The sequence below is a fragment of the Uranotaenia lowii genome, chromosome 2, assembly GCF_029784155.1.
Source record: "Uranotaenia lowii strain MFRU-FL chromosome 2, ASM2978415v1, whole genome shotgun sequence".
Taxonomy (NCBI): Eukaryota; Metazoa; Arthropoda; class Insecta; order Diptera; family Culicidae; genus Uranotaenia; species Uranotaenia lowii.
This window is the reverse complement of record NC_073692.1, coordinates 81,280,638-81,298,069: the sequence shown is the minus strand read 5'-3', so window position 1 is coordinate 81,298,069 and position 17,432 is coordinate 81,280,638. Positions and strand designations below refer to the sequence as shown.

Sequence of the window (17,432 nt, the reverse complement as noted above, 5' to 3'; positions counted from 1 at the left end):
AGTTCAGGTGATCGGTTGCAAATTTATTCACCTTTATTATGCAGATAACTGATTAAAAATTAACATTATGTAGTCCGATGTATTGGAATATAAATACAAGTACTTTTTTTTATTTTTCCAGAATTTCATATTTTAAGCATAAGTCAAAAACCGTTTTACTAAGATTTTTTTGAATTTCATATTGGGGCTCTGCGCTCAATTAACATTAAAAATGTGGGTCAGTCGATGAAGTTCACATTTTGTTTAAATTTTATGTGAACTAGTCGAGTCAATTCCCGTGGAGGTAATTTTATTGATTTTTTATTTTAAACTTTAGAAGTATCTTTGAACTGATTTAGCCAATAAAATCACACTATTACAAATTTATACTGGTCGAACTACAGATTTTTTGTACCGGAAATCTAAGCTTTAACAAACATCGACCAATAATATAAAATGTATTGAATTTCATTTTTCATTCAGGACGCACAATATTAAAAAATCACATGTGATATAAATGAGATTTTGGATTCCAGTAGCCGGGGAATAATTTACTGAAGTTTTAAATTTTCAGCCACCAAAAATTCAGTTGAATTTTACCTCATTCTTCTTTCCCTTTTTTCCATATACTTAGTCATTTCAAAAGCTTTTCTTTGCCGAAGAAGCTATAAATATTCTGCTTGTTTTAATTAATTTGTTCAAATCTTTCACTTCACATCATGCAAAGTATTCATTTATGCTTTGTATGCATTTAAAATATTCTTGAGTGGATATTTGTCAGCGTATTAAAATTGATATAAAATCATAGTTTGATTTTATGTCCATTTTAATACGCTGGCATATATTTGAAGAGTTAGAAGAGTTGGCTATCCAGAAGAGAACCCATGTGCCACCTTAATGGTGATCAGAAACAGGTTTAAAAGAAAAATACAGGAGTTGAAAAAAAATACTGTTTAAGTTATTTTTGAAAAACTTATGTTCATTGATTATTCAAATATTTTGGTTTTTGTTTATTATAAACAAAATGAATTATTTAATTAAAGTAGCATTTTCGAAATCTGAAATGTTGAAAACTAGAAGTTTTCAGCTCTACTGACTAAAAAGGTTGCTGACCACTGAGCTATATGAATAAAGAGAAGTATTTTTTGTAACACCATCACTTACAAACGGGTGGCCGGAATTTCGTGAAATTTGCTACCCGAGGGTGTTTTGGGCCAAGGATGGTTTGTCTCATAGTTTTAAGAATCTCAATTTTTATGGGAGGCAGGCTCCCATACAAACTCCTATACAAACTCCCATACAATTTACCTGAGCTCGAACGAAAATGGTATCACAAGCATGATATTACACAAGATATTAATTTATTGAAATTTGTTATGTATTCTTTTATTTGATGCCAAGATTGTTGGCAATTATCGATCACTTAGAGCCAAATGAACTTCTTTCAGGATCAATTCAAACAACAAACACGTCTTTACAAAATGTCTTTTATTACTTTCCTAAACTGTGATATGTTTCTCGTATGTGTGATGTGTTGCGTTGTTACGGTATCGAAACAAATATGTTAACTTTTGAACACCGGTATTGTTTTTTTCCTATCTTCATATTCTAGCCTGTTTTCCCAGCTAACAGTTAAATTTGTGCAAATTTTTCTTACGACACGTTACTTTTTTCAAATAATTTTTCGATGATAAATAAACTCAAAAGAAAATTTGTTATTAAAAAATGATTGCACCACTTTTAATATATTTACACCAATAGAAACGGACTTTTTATCTTCGTAAACGAACTGCTAACGATGAACGAATTTTTCACAACAATAACTGCTTCGAGTGACATACCGTGGTAAAATAAATAATCTACCTCTCAAAGTTGTAAAATATGAAGGTTTAAATAGTCGCATCACGGTCGGAAATAAAAAATATAATTCTCTGTTTTTCATCTACTAACGTAAACCATTCTACGAGTCTTAAATGCTTAAGTAAACAGGAAACAAGAAAAATAGTTAAAAATTGCAACAAATTGGAACCTGCTTCCGCTTTAGGGCGGAAACAGCGAAAGGAGTTGAGAATTGAACAACGAGGATTAAAGCTAAGGTAAAGGGGGGGGGGAAGTTCGGAAGTAAAGCTTCCCGGAAAAGATCGAGGATCTTTTACAGCTCGTCGTGCTTTGGACCCGAGAACTCATCGTGGGAGATGAAGCCGTTCTTGTCCTTGTCCTCGTGCTGGAAGATTTCCTCCACCAGTTTGTCATGCTCGGCGATCATGTTCTTGATGTCCTCGGACTCCTGGCCACCGTCGGCGGCCACCATCTGCTTCTTCAGGTATTCGCTGACCTGAAACAGTAAATAAAACATGTTTGAGTTATAGGGAAATTTTTGATGTTGTCAAATATTCAAGTAAACAATAAATAGGGTAGAATGGGGATACTTGATCCCATTCTATTAGGTTGCATCACTACTTTTTGGAAACATTAGTAACCCACCATCTTTTACGTTTTTTGACAGCATTTATTCCAAGTTTCTATGGTCCAAAAGTTAAAACGAAACTTGATCCCATGAATGAATTAAAATATATTGAGTGGAGTGAAAAACATAGAGATGTTTATATTTAAATAAGACTTGATCCTTTATTCAAGGGACCTATCGCAATCGAAAATTTCCCTTTCATTCAATCAAGGTATTATAAAAGATTTCGATTGATCGAAAACGCTTACTGAAGAAGATAGTAAGTTGCTAAAAATAGAATCTTTTGATTGCTTTGATTGAGTTGTAAAACAAATTTGAATTCCAATTTTCTTTATTCAGAGATTATTTTTACCATTGCAATCATTCGTTCTTTGTCAAAAAGGCGAAAACGTAATTATTGTGACACCGAAAATGTCATGCCAATTTCTAATAATGTTGAAGAACATGCGTTATTATTGGATAAATATTAGTCTGCTGGTGCTCATTATCCACTTTGAAAAAAAAAAATAAACTTTTTAACACCCTTGACTCAATTTACCCAAAGTAACCATTTTTGAAAACCTGTTCTTTGAAAATTGGGAGCTGGCTGGCTGTACATCTGGCGAATGGCTTTCTCAGCTTCACTCATTGTTATGAGTGACTCCTTTTTTATCTGAATTCTAGCTATCAGAAGATAATTTTTCAAATAGTTCATTTTTTGATGATGTTTGTTTCTTAGTATTTAAACCTGATGATAGGCATCGAAAGCTTTTGCCTAGTAGTACGGAGAGGATCGCCTAAACTTTGCAGTTGTATTATAGTCAGTTTTTTCGGCTGGTTTTAAATGTGAATTGCACGTAAACGTCAAGGAAATAAAAAAAAAAGTGCGTTTTTCTATGAACAGACACCATATTGTTGTCTTTCATCGGGCAAGAAAAAATTCAAAATCAAACATTTTTTTTCCTCTTTATAGCTGAATCAAAGCAATCGACTCAGGTGAATCATTCAACCAAGTAGGCTCACAACATAACAGAGATCTCTATACTGCCGTTCTACGCAAGAATGTCCCATGTGACTTTTGGGTCATTTTCACTTTTTTGCTGGAAACTGCTTATTATGGTGTTATCTTTCGAATACAAACACAAAAAAGTATACTTTGTTCTGAACATCTACGAAATTTTCATCCAGGTGGTTGTCTCTATGTTGATGTTTCTACGCAAGAATGTCCCACTGAGAAAAACTCTTCAAAAACCACTCGACTGTAACAGAATTCTTCAAAAATCGCCTTTGTGACACATTGTATGTACTGTAAATTACAGTCTGTAATGTTGAACGTTAAATGTATTTTTTTTATGAATGAAGGTCACAGGGATGGACAAGGGAGAGGGGGTCACTTCAGTGAAAGATTTTTCTCCACTTCCGGTTCAGATCCATCATTTTGTCTTATTTTTTTTCCTCATATTAAGCATATTTTCGGATACTTATAGTATTTTGTGGCCTACGTTATCGAAGCTCCAGAATGTGTTATTCAAATGAGCTCGATCATCCCGGCTAATATGGTTATGGCAATGCTTCCGGCATCCACAGGAAAACAATTAATCGATGCGCAATATTGCGCTTCCGCGTAGAATCTTCCTTGATTATTTCTTTCATGGTTCTAAAAAAAATTAAAAAAAAACTTGAATCGGATCATCCTTAAACTTAGAAAAAACATTTTAAGAACCGTTCTGATCCAATTCTGATTTCGGTGTCATTGAATCCGAGGAAATCGTCATTACTGTCTGTCACTGTTCTCTAAACTTGACTCCACACCGTAAACCTTCAGCATCAATAATGCACTCATCTTATTAATTGTTTTGAACGCTCAATTATATTTTTTTTCCGGAACACTTTAAAATCTCTCCCGTTCCCGTACAATAACAAAGAAGAAAAAAGAGCTCGTGTGACAGTTTTTCTATCACAGCAAAAAATTTCTAAAAGTATACGGAATTTAAAACGCAAGTGATCTATTTTTTCACAAGTGTAATTAAAAAATGATGTAGTTTTCCACTCCTTTTGATGTAATTGTAGTCTTTTTTCAAAAAGCGAATAAAGACAAATTATCTCGGTATAATTTTACATTCCGTGATGTAAAAATAAAGCATCCAATGAAATTTATATCACAAGCAGTGTAAAATTATATCTGTTTGATTTAAAATTGACAGATACTGTTTGTTCGTGCCATTTGCCAGTCGAGTCATTTTTCGGAAACCGAGTGTCGTTCCAAGACGAAGCTCCATCATCTCTATGGTAAAAGTGGTAGGTTTTTGAATTAATAAACAAACAAATGATGTTATTGAAATTAATTATTTGTTTCTCGATTACAGCGACGGCAGGGCATTGGCAGGGATTCGGAATTTGATTGCTAGGAGAGGAATTTGCCTGAACAATCCGAGGCATTTTTGAGCAAAATCCATCCTACAGTGACGTCTGAATCAGGACCATGACAGTCCGGAACGGATTCCCTTTGGTCCCCCAGTGACGCTGACCGGATAGAATATCAGCAGAATGCCCCAGCATGGCGGTGCTCGTGATGGTGGATGTACTTTGTTTTTTTCACTATTCATGTTTTTTTTAAATAAATGTTTAATAGTAGTAAACTAGTGTAATTTTTCTTTTCAAAAGGCTCATCATATCTCATTATTCCATAAAAGTGCAAGTATCCCGAAACAAAATCTAAAATTTTACATCGCTGTGTATTTTTACACGACAGTAAGCTGTTCTCTTTCCGTGCCAGTTTTTGGTCTAAATTTACACGCCTCAATGTAATGATGATGTAATTTTAGATTATAAACGATGTTCCGTTTTCGTGCATCGTTTTCAATCTAAAATTACACAAATTTTTCTTGCTGTGATAGAAACAAAAAAACACACGCTCAAATTCTACGCAAAAGTGTCACACGAAGCGTTTTTGACGACTATCTTCTGCTTTGAGGAAAAAAAAACAAAAAGTAAGTATAGATTCCAATGTAAATTGACCAACTACAAAAACAATATGCATGAAAGGTGCGGAAGAGCCATAAATTTAACAAAAATCCGAAAAACAGATCGAAATTTCAATCGCGTTTTTTCTCGCTAGCTTGTTTTCACACATGGGACAATCTTGCTTAGAAGGGCAGTATAGCACCCTCAAATGGTAAGCTGAAGATAAGGATTCAAACTAAAATAAATTGTTTTCTCTTACTACATGAATATGTTATTAATTGTTTTTTTCTAATATAGTTTAGTGGCACTTGGTGGCCTGGCAATTGGATCTCAAACGTGGAACTTCATAGCCCGTGTCATCAAGGGACGCTAGAAATTGAGATTCTGGAACGTAAGTGGAGATGGATTGGGCACGCGCTGCGGAAAGATGAAAACGAGATTTGCAGAGAGGTACTAGATTGGAATGCAGAAGGTCATCGAAGAAGAGGCAGACCCAGAAACTCGTGGCAGCGAAGCCTAGCCTCTGAAATCCGAACAGTCGACGAGAATCATGACTGGGACCAGGTGAAGACGCTGGCTCCGGATCGTCAATCGGCACCGGACTCTTAGGTAAGGTAGGTAGGATAGTTTAGTGATCATAATATTGATACCCTTCAAATAGGTAGAGCAACCAATATTCGCAAAAATATATTTTTGAAGTTATTGGTGTCCGGCAGTAGTGAAGTTTTCCCTATCTTTTGGGATTGCAGGATATGGTATCCCTACACTGAACCCAAAATCACACTTAAAATACACTTGAAAATTCACTTAAAAGTAAGAATTCAGTGAATTTCTCCATTTCAAGTGACTCATATACATTTCACTTGCCCTTGACTTAAATTTAAAGTGAGCAAGTCAATATTCACATACTAATCACTCGATTTTTAAGTGACCGGCAGTAAAATTCTACTGGATGTCTACTTACTTCTCTGTTTACTTGACCGATCACTTAAAATTGAAATGAATTTACGAATAGCGCATGTCAACAATGTTGGGATAAAATATGTTTATTGTGGTTTGTAATGGAAACTTAAACGAGTTGTGTTTTTGCTTGTAGACGCAGAAAAAGAGTTATTTATGAGTATTAAAGCAATTGTATACTTCCAGAGCTCGATGAAAATATCGTTTAGCATTGCAATGATATTAGTTATTTGTTATTGAAGGTGAATTGTGATGAATTAAACGTAACCATCAGAATGGGGGGAGGGGGCAAAATGGTGCCTATACGTCCAATATTGTCCAATTAAGATTTTTTGAATCTTTCAAGCACAGAAAAAATAAAAGTAAGTATCAATCAAGTCAATACTCGAAAATTATCCAATTTATTTATTACCATTTGCAGAAAACAGTAAATAGTATGTCCTGTCTAAGTGGAAAATGGACGGTTTTTAAAATCGGAACTTTTATTTGGACCCAACAAATTAATTGGAAAAAACTCTTATCTTTCCATTATTTATTTCAATAATAAATTGGTTTGAATCCCAAACTTCATGGATAATTGAAATGCCGAAATTACACCTGTAAATTCTGTTTATTCCAACTTAAAATTCATTTCGCCGCTCACTTGAAATTTTCTTGACGGTCATTTTAAATTCACATGAATTGACGAATGGCCAAAATTCACTCCAATCGTCACTTACATTTTGAGTGAAAATTATTTTCAGAGAATTTTAGCCATACATTTTTTTAATAAGTGCAGGGCCGGGTTAGGGCCCGGAGCATCAGGGCCCCTAAATTTTTTTGGAAATGATATATTTGTAGCAGATATATTGAAAACATATTTAATTATTTTGCTAACAAGATAAAGTTCTGCATAAGACGGTTTTTTTTAAGAAACCTGATCGTTCTCACTACTAGTGGTCAACCTGATGCAGGGGTGCCAGGTGTCCCGATTTTTCAGGACTTGTCCTGATTTTCGAAGACTGGCCTTAATATTCAAAAAACGCCTGAATTGTCCTGATTTTTTAATAAAAGTCTGTAAAATGTTTTGATATGCCCTGACTTTCAAAAGACATCTAAGATATGACCGAACTCATAGTTAAATGATTGATGAGAACATCAAACAAATCGACAATTAAATAGTTTATCTGATGATAATCTTTGGTTCTGATGATATTTAAATGGTGTTTTTCGATATACACTGAAGGCCAGGCATGGTTCTGTTCGCTTCAGTTGCATAATTTGAGACACCTTCAGTACCTGTAATTCACCTATATCCAAGCAATCTAAGCAGATCTGCCTGTTATTTCTATTTATTTGGTGGTGTCCTGAAAAATTCTGATTGACCTGATGTGATACTTAAACACCTTTAAGTATACTGTCCAGCTGAACTATTCAACCACCGCCATAATGTTGTAAAGTTGTTTGTTCCAGGCTTGGCAAAAGTCATCGTCATTAGTCAAAAAACTGTGACTGTGGAGCCTCTTGGTCCGTCAAACTCAATTGACTGCTCCTCATCGGCCAGTCACTTCGTTTGCCAGTCACTTATCCCCCAGTCGATTGAAGCTAAAAGAATTTCATAGTCAAGCAATCACCAATCGCATTCAAACGACCGAAGACAAAAAAAAAGAAACGCATTTATTGTTGCTCCTGCCAGCAAGCCCGTTTTCAGTTTCTTATTGTATTTGTGGAGCTTTGCCAATCGCAACGAAAGACAGAGAAATGTTGACTCGTGCTTAAAGTGGGCTATACATAGACTATACAAATGGCGTGTGCAAATTCGATCTTTGCTCGCCCACACACGATACAAACAAATTTCGCGCAAACACAAACGATGGCTAACGGAAACAGCAACAACAAAAAACCACCTCCACCCCGGCTGGGACTGAGTAAAAAGCCTGAATGTTGTACAAACAGCACCATACACTATGCCACAGAGGATTGTTTGTACAAAATATTTCGATCCGGACCGATTTTACTCAAACCGTTTGAGCGCTCATTCCAGCAGTTCCATACATGATGCAAATCCTGTTCACAGCGACAGAATATCATCGAATTTCATCGCATTTGTACAAATGTGGTGTAGTCTATGGCCCACTTTATCCGTCATGCGAGTAGTAGGGTTCCGTCAATTGAATACAGTGCCGGTCGATTGATGAAACAAAACAAGTCAGGTCTAGCGTGACGGGCGAAATCTACCAACCCTGGTTTGTTCTATTATTAATTGTGTATGTTTTAAATTCGTGGGAGAATTTGAATCTAAATGTATTAAAACTTCTGTTTTCAGTCAACTGTTCACAAGACAAAAGTGTTTTTTGTCGTACCTCCGAAATGGTCTGACACAAAAAAAAGCCAAATCAAATCATTTGATAATCAAATATTTTGATAATTTCACACTGAAATAAACTATTGAAGACACGCGTTTACACTTCATTTGTAGAATCCATGCATGAGCATAGATTTCACAAAAAAACTAGGATCTTATTTCAGAATTATGTCAAAAAATGCAATTGTAGCTTTTAAAAATTGGGACTAGAGAATTATAGAATAAGAATAGAATTGCTTATCCAAACTCAACTGACAAATCCTGTAAAAAAAAGATCAATGTCAGAACTCATATAATTCTGCATAAGTGATACAATTCAGAATTAAAATTTGTATGTGTTTTGCAGAATAAAAATTAAAAAAGTGTGCATTTTGTTGAAAATCAGAATATAAGTTTTGATAAAGATTCCAATTCTAGAATAAAATAACTAAATTATTTCAGTTTTCTTTGAAAAAAATTAAATCTTTTATATTATATATTGAATATGAAAGATTGATGAATATTTCAAACTTTTAATAATAAATTAAAGTATTTATCAAAGTTTAACGATCAAAGTGATTTTTTTATTTCAACATTAAAACTCAAAATCAACGAAAAAAAATACATGAAAACAAAATATGAATCCAAAGAAAAGTGTTGAAGGATAAGAATTCATAAAAATAAGAATACATAATCAGACTAGGTAAAAAATAGAACTCCGAATTGACAATGGAATGAATAATCTAAATAAAGAGCGGTTTCTACCGGAACTATGGGATATCGGTCAAAACTTGTATTCTGGAGAATTCCAAAAATTATTGATGGATCAGCCCTATTCAAAAATGCTGTTATTAGTATTTAATAAGCTATATTTTTTTTTTGCTTTTTTTGTTCAGAACTGACCGGATGTAATTTTCAAAAAAAAAAACCGTATTTGAATGTTGAGAAATGAGAATAAATAACTACAAAATGAAATCATATCACAAAAACCTTTTAACATTTGTCCCCAGAGAAATGACGTTATATTTAATGCATTTTTTATAGCCAAAACAAATTTTAAATCCTTCTTTTTTCACTTGGAGTTTAAACACCAAGAGGGGGGGATAATAACAGTCATACTAATTTTCAATAAATTGGAATAAACTGGACAAAACTTTGCAAGCAACAAACTTGCATATAATCTTCAATGCACAAAATGGAATAATCATGTTATTTTAGATTGAAAATTTGATAAAATCTTCGAAATAAAAATTGTTAAAATCATTATTTTTAACAGATATACTTTCGCTCTTTAAAATGTTTGAATTTAAGAAGATTTTTTCAGACTGTTCATTAAAATACCTACAATGTTATTTATTCCCCCTTCGGAATATTCGGTGAATGGGGGGAAGGGGGGGAGAGGGGATTAGACAAAAATAGAATTTTATATTTGTTCCGTTATTATTATGCGTACAGTGGTTATCTAGAAAATATATTTCAATATCATGTTCATTATTATAAGCCATTGAATTGTGAATCCTGAAATAATTAATATTTCAGGGACCCCCGAGCTAGTTTTAGATTTATAAATTTTTAACACTCAGATCTGGTATGCTGGTTTTTATTACTGTTTAAAGCAAAACCTTTTTTTTTAAGTTTCTTGAGCAGAGGAGAAGGGTGGAGCGATTGCCTTCTATAGCCCCTTCCCCTTTAATCCAGCCTTGAATAAGTAAAACATGTATTCAACGATGGTCTTTACAGTGTTTACTTAATCAACGCCAAGAATTTCACAACTTAGAAGCCTAACTATCTTCATCAATTGCTCAAAGAGGGTCAGTAGAAAAATTCTACTGCAAAAAAAAAAACTTTTCATAAATTTTACGGCACTTTTCATGAAAAACACCGAACCTGTATTCTTGAAAGGACCAGACTGCAAAGAGTTGTATACAATTTTTTCAAATAGTTTGTTTTTTTGTTAATTTATTATTTGAAGCGGCTTAAAGAAAGCTTGTTTTTGTTTTCCTTTTTTCTTATTATAATTTCAGCGATAAGCGATTGGTGTTTGAATTATTTATCGCTATTTTATACAAAACATTTAGCGATTTTGTTAAGTTGGGTTTTCAATCCAATATAATGAAGGTAAGTGTGGCCCTTGTTTTGTAATTCAAGTAACGCAAATATCGGTTTTTGAAACTAACCTTTGTTCGTTCCATTGCACGCCATCAGATATAAAATGTTTTCATTTTTCATCAACTTTTTTGTAAAATTTTATAAAGCCTCGATCTTTTTTCCGCAACAACAAAAGCTCTTACATTACCATTTCTAGCCCTAAATTAAGTTCTAGAATTGCGAGTTTAAGCAATGTTAGTAAATATTTCCTGTTAAGTTATAATATTTTTGATAAGCTTTTTTTCAAGTTATCTTTTCTCTTAGGTAAATCATTAATTAAAAAAAAATACTTTGAGCAGATCCACTAACCTCTTCGCGGCTCAGCTGCATGTCCTTGTTCTCGTCGATCTCCTTGAACACGTTGGTGGTTGGGGGCGAGTCACCGATGTTGATCAGTTCGACGTCAAAAATAAGGGTGGCACCTCCAGGAATGACATTTCCAGCGCCCCGATCTCCATATCCGAGCTCTGGAGGGATGGTCAACTTACGCTTTTCTCCTAAAAAATAAACAAAAACACATTAAGACCCGAATTCATTTGGTCAATTTAAAGGGAACAGTTCAACTTACCAACGCACATATCAACCAATCCCTGGTCCCAACCCTTAATGACTTGTCCTGCTCCGAGCTGGAAGGTGAATGGCTGGTCACGGTCAAAGCTGCAAATAGATGGGAAAAACAAAAAAAATGGAAATGTTAGAATACGACTGCACTACTCGAGTAACTTTTGCTTGGGCTAGTAATGAATTTAAAATGTAATTGAAAAATTATCATTGCCTTGCTTTAGGTACTTTATGGAGAAGAAAAGGGGGAAACTCCTACATTATTTGAACAGTCTCCATCGTCCTTACACCTTCGAAAAACGAAGGTTTGGGGTTTTTCGGTTAAATTCATTTGCAAATATTCCCATAAATGCAAAACTAATAGAAAGAGCGTGCTCAGCCGGGGAGATGGGTTGGTTCAAGTGAAATGATTCATGTGCTGTAAAATTATACTTTTCTACACGACATCCACTGACAATGTCGGGGAGTTCAGCCCCGGAAGGAGTAAAAAGTGGTGAAAAGTGGTTCTGTTTGTTTCCCGGATCCTGTTTTGCCTCACATCAGCCGTGTGGCGGAGATTGTTTGAAGGGAGTACTACTTCCAAGCAAAGGAAGACGTTAGGTAAGCCCTTTCTCGTATGAATGGGTGCAAGCAGGAGGAAATTGTAGAAATCCTTATGAAATTATTTTTTAATTAAAACCAAACATTGATCGGCACAGGAAGATTAAATGCTAGGAAAAAACGGGTGCATCATTTAAATTTTAACTTACGAAAACTAGCTTTATTTTGCAAATGTACCTTTAAAAAATGTATCGTATTACAGAAGCAAAAATTTGATTACTCAAAAAAAAGCGTTTTGATGACTTAGCTAATTATATGAACTCGTTAAAACTAACATATTATCTTTTTATTTCCTAACATCAAATTAGGTCAAGGTCTTTAAAACTTAATTTATTTGAATTTATTATAAAAAATAAAAAATTCCAACAAGATTTTTGCAAGTTTTGTTAAAATATATTGAACTTTAATTATCGTGCGTACAGAGTTTGTAAACAAAAATGTTAATGGTTTTTCTTTCTTATTCATCTGAACATCGAAAATTCAACAAATTGAAGCTTTTGGCAAAGCTGTAAATGATAAGATATTGGAATAAGAGACAGGTTTTGAATGCCCATATCAGGCAGGTTAAATGCCTATATCTAGAAAAAAACAGTTAACTCTTATACATTTTTTACTTGTTATCATTGAAACATTAAATCTTGCTAAAATCACAATCTTAGAGTAAACATAGAAGAGCTTAATACTGATCCGATAAAAATACGATAGGAACAAAATATTTTCATGAAATATGACTATATGGCATACCTATGTTTCATGCAAAAGAGCTAGTGATAACTAAAATTTCACCAAAATTTCAGCCTCGATGTATGTTTTACATCCGTTTCTACCATTTTCAATTCAATAATATAAAAAAAATATTGCAAGTGTAAATGAAATATAGCTAAAACCATAAATATGCGCATTTAGCCCGCCAGTTTTGAAAATCGGCTATTTATTATTAAAATATTAAAATTATGCATAAAAATTTGGTTCATATCATCCTTAGTATGATATTCAATTATATTTCTATCACTTTGCGATTTCGGTTTTTAAAAGACATACACCGTCTTGGCCGGTTTAGGCTTGACAGACTTAATAAATGACGTGGACAACTTAAGATTAACATTCTACATCCAGTACCGAGATGGGAATCGAACCCATGCCATCAGTGGACTAGCGATTAAATTGGTTTAATCATTGAACTCCTAATATTGAAATGTGTTTCAAGAATGGAAAACTGTGAATGCAGCTCAGTGTTTTTAAATTTAAATCCAAATTCAACAAAATGTTTATTGTAATAGTTCTTATATCTTATTGAAATAGTAATAATTGAACTGTTCACTCGATAAAAAGAAATCATTTATTGATGTCTTACTTTTAAAATCACAACTTTTATTCAACTTTTGATTCGATTGATCCCAATGCTCTTATCAATTCCGTTTCCGGGTTTAAGTTTTTTTTAAATTGTCTATTATTTATGAATTTTTAGAATAATAAAATTCGCAAAAATTCTGCTTATTGTTTTGTTAACAATAAATTTTTTGATAGACTGCTATCTAAATCTGGGTAAAAGTACGGACTCTGTTCAGTTTCGCACAATCTTCACAGACTTAAAAGCGAACACATAAATAAACGAAGTTGACAAAATCAAATGATAACACTGTTTCTGTAGATGAAGTTACATAATTTAAGTTGAATATGTGATTTGTTTTTTTTGAATATGCTTTCTCGAAATTTAAAGCAATTAAAAAATGATTTTGTTTCTAAAACACAAAACTACATAATTTCCAACACAGTGCTAAATTTGACAGCAATTCTTCAAATGATATCTCAGAAAGTATAACAAAGTTTTGACAAAAGAAAACGAGGATTTTGAATGCCCAAAGTTTTGAAATAACCAGTTATCTATAACGTTCAAGTACCATTTTGGAACTCTTAATTTAAAATTGAACTGCAGTTTAAGAATTTAAAAAAGTTTCTTTAAATTTTCGTTCCAAGAATAAAGATGAAAACAAAATATGTTTTACTTATATAGAGATTTTAAGATGTTTTAAATTTATTGGGCAAGAAAAGGTTTCTAGTAACTTTAAACATTAAAACTACTGGAAACTCAGCCTCTGAGTCTCTTTAGGTTTCAGGATTTATTTTCAAATTATATTTACTGCTTGCCGATTCACGATATTTGCTATTTCATTCTTTGAAACTTTTCTAGACAAAAACTATTTAAAGTTTAATTTATCTTACTTTCTACAAACGTTTTTTAATGTTTTTACTTTGATTAACGTAATGGTGAGAATTTTTCACCAGTTATATAAACTTGATTTAGAAGAATCAATTGTGATGTTGTGAAATAGACGTTATCAAACCCACTTAATGAAGAACTTTAACATCAATTTATGCAAGTTTTGTTTCATTCAAGTGCCTGTAACTTTCAAACCATTTTCGAGTGAATTTTTAATGATTTTTGTGTAATTTTCAATGATTTTTGTGTAGTTTTTGAGTATTTTTGGTGTAATTTTTGAGCAATTTTTATTGAGAATTTTTTGTGTGATTTTGAGCTATCGTTCTGTTATTATTGGATAATTTTGTGTAATTCTTGAGAAACTTTTGTATTATTTTCAAAATTTTTGTTTAATATAGCTATTTTTGCGTAATTTTTGTTTAATTTTTGTGTAATTTAAAGTTATTTTGGTGTAAAGTTTTTGAATATCAGTTAAATTTTTTAAATTTTTGTGTAATTTTTAATAATTTTTCTGTAATTTTGTGTAGTTTTGTGTAATTTTGTATAATTTTATGCTATTTTTGTGCATTTTTAATGAAATTTTTGTCCCATTTTAAAATCAGCCTTGGAATTTTCGATTAATTTTTGTGTAATTTTTGTGCAATTTTTAATCAAAATAAAGTGATGATTTTGTAAAAGATTTGTGAAGGTAGTGAGTTATTTTGGTGTTCTTTTTGTGTAACTTTTGAGTAATTTTTGTGTATATTTTTTTTGTAATTGTGTGCCAATTTTGTAATTATTGCACTTTTTGTCATTTTTGTATTTTTTGTAATATTTTAATTTTTGGAATATTTTTTACTTTTGGTAATTTTTGTAATTTTTGTAATTTTTTTTAAATTTTTGTAATTTTTGTCATTTTTGTAATTTTGTATTTTTTGTAATTTTTGTTATTTTTGTAATTTTTGTAATTTTTGTAATTTTTGTTATTTTTGTAATTTTTTGTAATTTTTGTAATTTTTGTAATTTTTGTAATTTTTGTAATTTTTGTAATTTTTGTCATTTTTGTAGTTTTTGTAATTTTTGTAATTTTTGTCATTTTTGTCATTTTTGTAATTTTTTGTAATTTTTGTAATTTTTGTAATTTTTGTAATTTTTGTAATTTTTGTAATTTTTGTAATTTTTGTAATTTTATTAATTTTTGTAATTTTTGTAATTTTTGTAATTTCTGTAAATTTTGTAATTTTTGTCATTTTTGTAATTTTTGTAATTTTTGTAATTTTTGTAATTTTTGTTATTTTTGTAATTTTTGTAATTTTTGTCATTTTCGTAATTTTTGTCATTTTTGTCATTTTTGTCATTTTTGTCATTTTTGTCATTTTTGTCATTTTTGTCATTTTTGTCATTTTTGTCATTTTTGTCATTTTTGTCATTTTTGTCATTTTTGTCATTTTTGTAATTTTTGTAATTTTTGTAATTTTTGTAATTTTTGTAATTTTTGTAATTTTTGTAATTTTTGTCATTTTTGTCAATTTTGTCATTTTTGTCATTTTTGTCATTTTTGTCATTTTTGTCATTTTTGTCATTTTTGTCATTTTTGTCATTTTTGTCATTTTTGTCATTTTTGTCATTTTTGTCATTTTTGTCATTTTTGTCATTTTTGTCATTTTTGTCATTTTTGTCATTTTTGTCATTTTTGTCATTTTTGTCATTTTTGTCATTTTTGTCATTTTTGTCATTTTTGTCATTTTTGTCATTTTTGTCATTTTTGTCATTTTTGTCATTTTTGTCATTTTTGTCATTTTTGTCATTTTTGTCATTTTTGTCATTTTTGTCATTTTTGTCATTTTTGTCATTTTTGTCATTTTTGTCATTTTTGTCATTTTTGTCATTTTTGTCATTTTTGTCATTTTTGTCATTTTTGTCATTTTTGTCATTTTTGTCATTTTTGTCATTTTTGTCATTTTTGTCATTTTTGTCATTTTTGTCATTTTTGTCATTTTTGTCATTTTTGTCATTTTTGTCATTTTTGTCATTTTTGTCATTTTTGTCATTTTTGTCATTTTTGTCATTTTTGTCATTTTTGTCATTTTTGTCATTTTTGTCATTTTTGTCATTTTTGTCATTTTTGTCATTTTTGTCATTTTTGTCATTTTTGTCATTTTTGTCATTTTTGTCATTTTTGTCATTTTTGTCATTTTTGTCATTTTTGTCATTTTTGTCATTTTTGTCATTTTTGTCATTTTTGTCATTTTTGTCATTTTTGTCATTTTTGTCATTTTTGTCATTTTTGTCATTTTTGTCATTTTTGTCATTTTTGTCATTTTTGTCATTTTTGTCATTTTTGTCATTTTTGTCATTTTTGTCATTTTTGTCATTTTTGTCATTTTTGTCATTTTTGTCATTTTTGTCATTTTTGTCATTTTTGTCATTTTTGTCATTTTTGTCATTTTTGTCATTTTTGTCATTTTTGTCATTTTTGTCATTTTTGTCATTTTTGTCATTTTTGTCATTTTTGTCATTTTTGTCATTTTTGTCATTTTTGTCATTTTTGTCATTTTTGTCATTTTTGACATTTTTGTCGTTTTTGTCATTTTTGTCATTTTTGTCATTTTTGTCATTTTTGTCATTTTTGTCATTTTTGTCATTTTTGTCATTTTTGTCATTTTTGGCATTTTTGTCATTTTTGTCATTTTTGTCATTTTTGTCATTTTTGTCATTTTTGTCATTTTTGTCATTTTTGTCATTTTTGTCATTTTTGTCATTTTTGTCATTTTTGTCATTTTTGTCATTTTTGTCATTTTTGTCATTTTTGTCATTTTTGTCATTTTTGTCATTTTTGTCATTTTTGTCATTTTTGTCATTTTTGTCATTTTTGTCATTTCTGTCATTTTTGTCATTTTTGTCATTTTTGTCATTTTTGTCATTTTTGTCATTTTTGTCATTTTTGTCATTTTTGTCATTTTTGTCATTTTTGTCATTTTTGTCATTTTTGTCATTTTTGTCATTTTTGTCATTTTTGTCATTTTTGTCATTTTTGTCATTTTTGTCATTTTTGTCATTTTTGTCATTTTTGTCATTTTTGTCATTTTTGTCATTTTTGTCATTTTTGTCATTTTTGTCATTTTTGTCATTTTTGTCATTTTTGTCATTTTTGTCATTTTTGTCAACCTTTCTTTAAATTTTGCATAGATTCTTTTAGTGTTCAACTATTTACAATTCATTGTTGAGGCTAATTCTCATCAGGAATTGAA

General features: G+C 31.0%; 1 protein-coding gene across 2 annotated transcripts in view; it reads right to left on the bottom strand.

Annotated features, from left to right (window-relative positions):
• Nucleotides 1–1,450: 1,450 nt before the first annotated feature.
• Nucleotides 1,451–17,432, bottom strand: part of LOC129748612 (FK506-binding protein 2) — a 92,916-nt gene continuing 76,934 nt past the window's right edge. For both annotated transcript variants that reach the window (XM_055743273.1, XM_055743274.1), the window contains exons 3-5: nt 11,389–11,477; nt 11,130–11,317; nt 1,451–2,314 (exon numbers count right to left, since the gene is read on the bottom strand). In XM_055743273.1, coding sequence (XP_055599248.1) covers nt 2,132–2,314; nt 11,130–11,317; nt 11,389–11,477 — 460 coding nt within the window. In that variant the 3' untranslated portion in view covers nt 1,451–2,131. The remainder of the gene's footprint in view (nt 2,315–11,129; nt 11,318–11,388; nt 11,478–17,432) is intronic.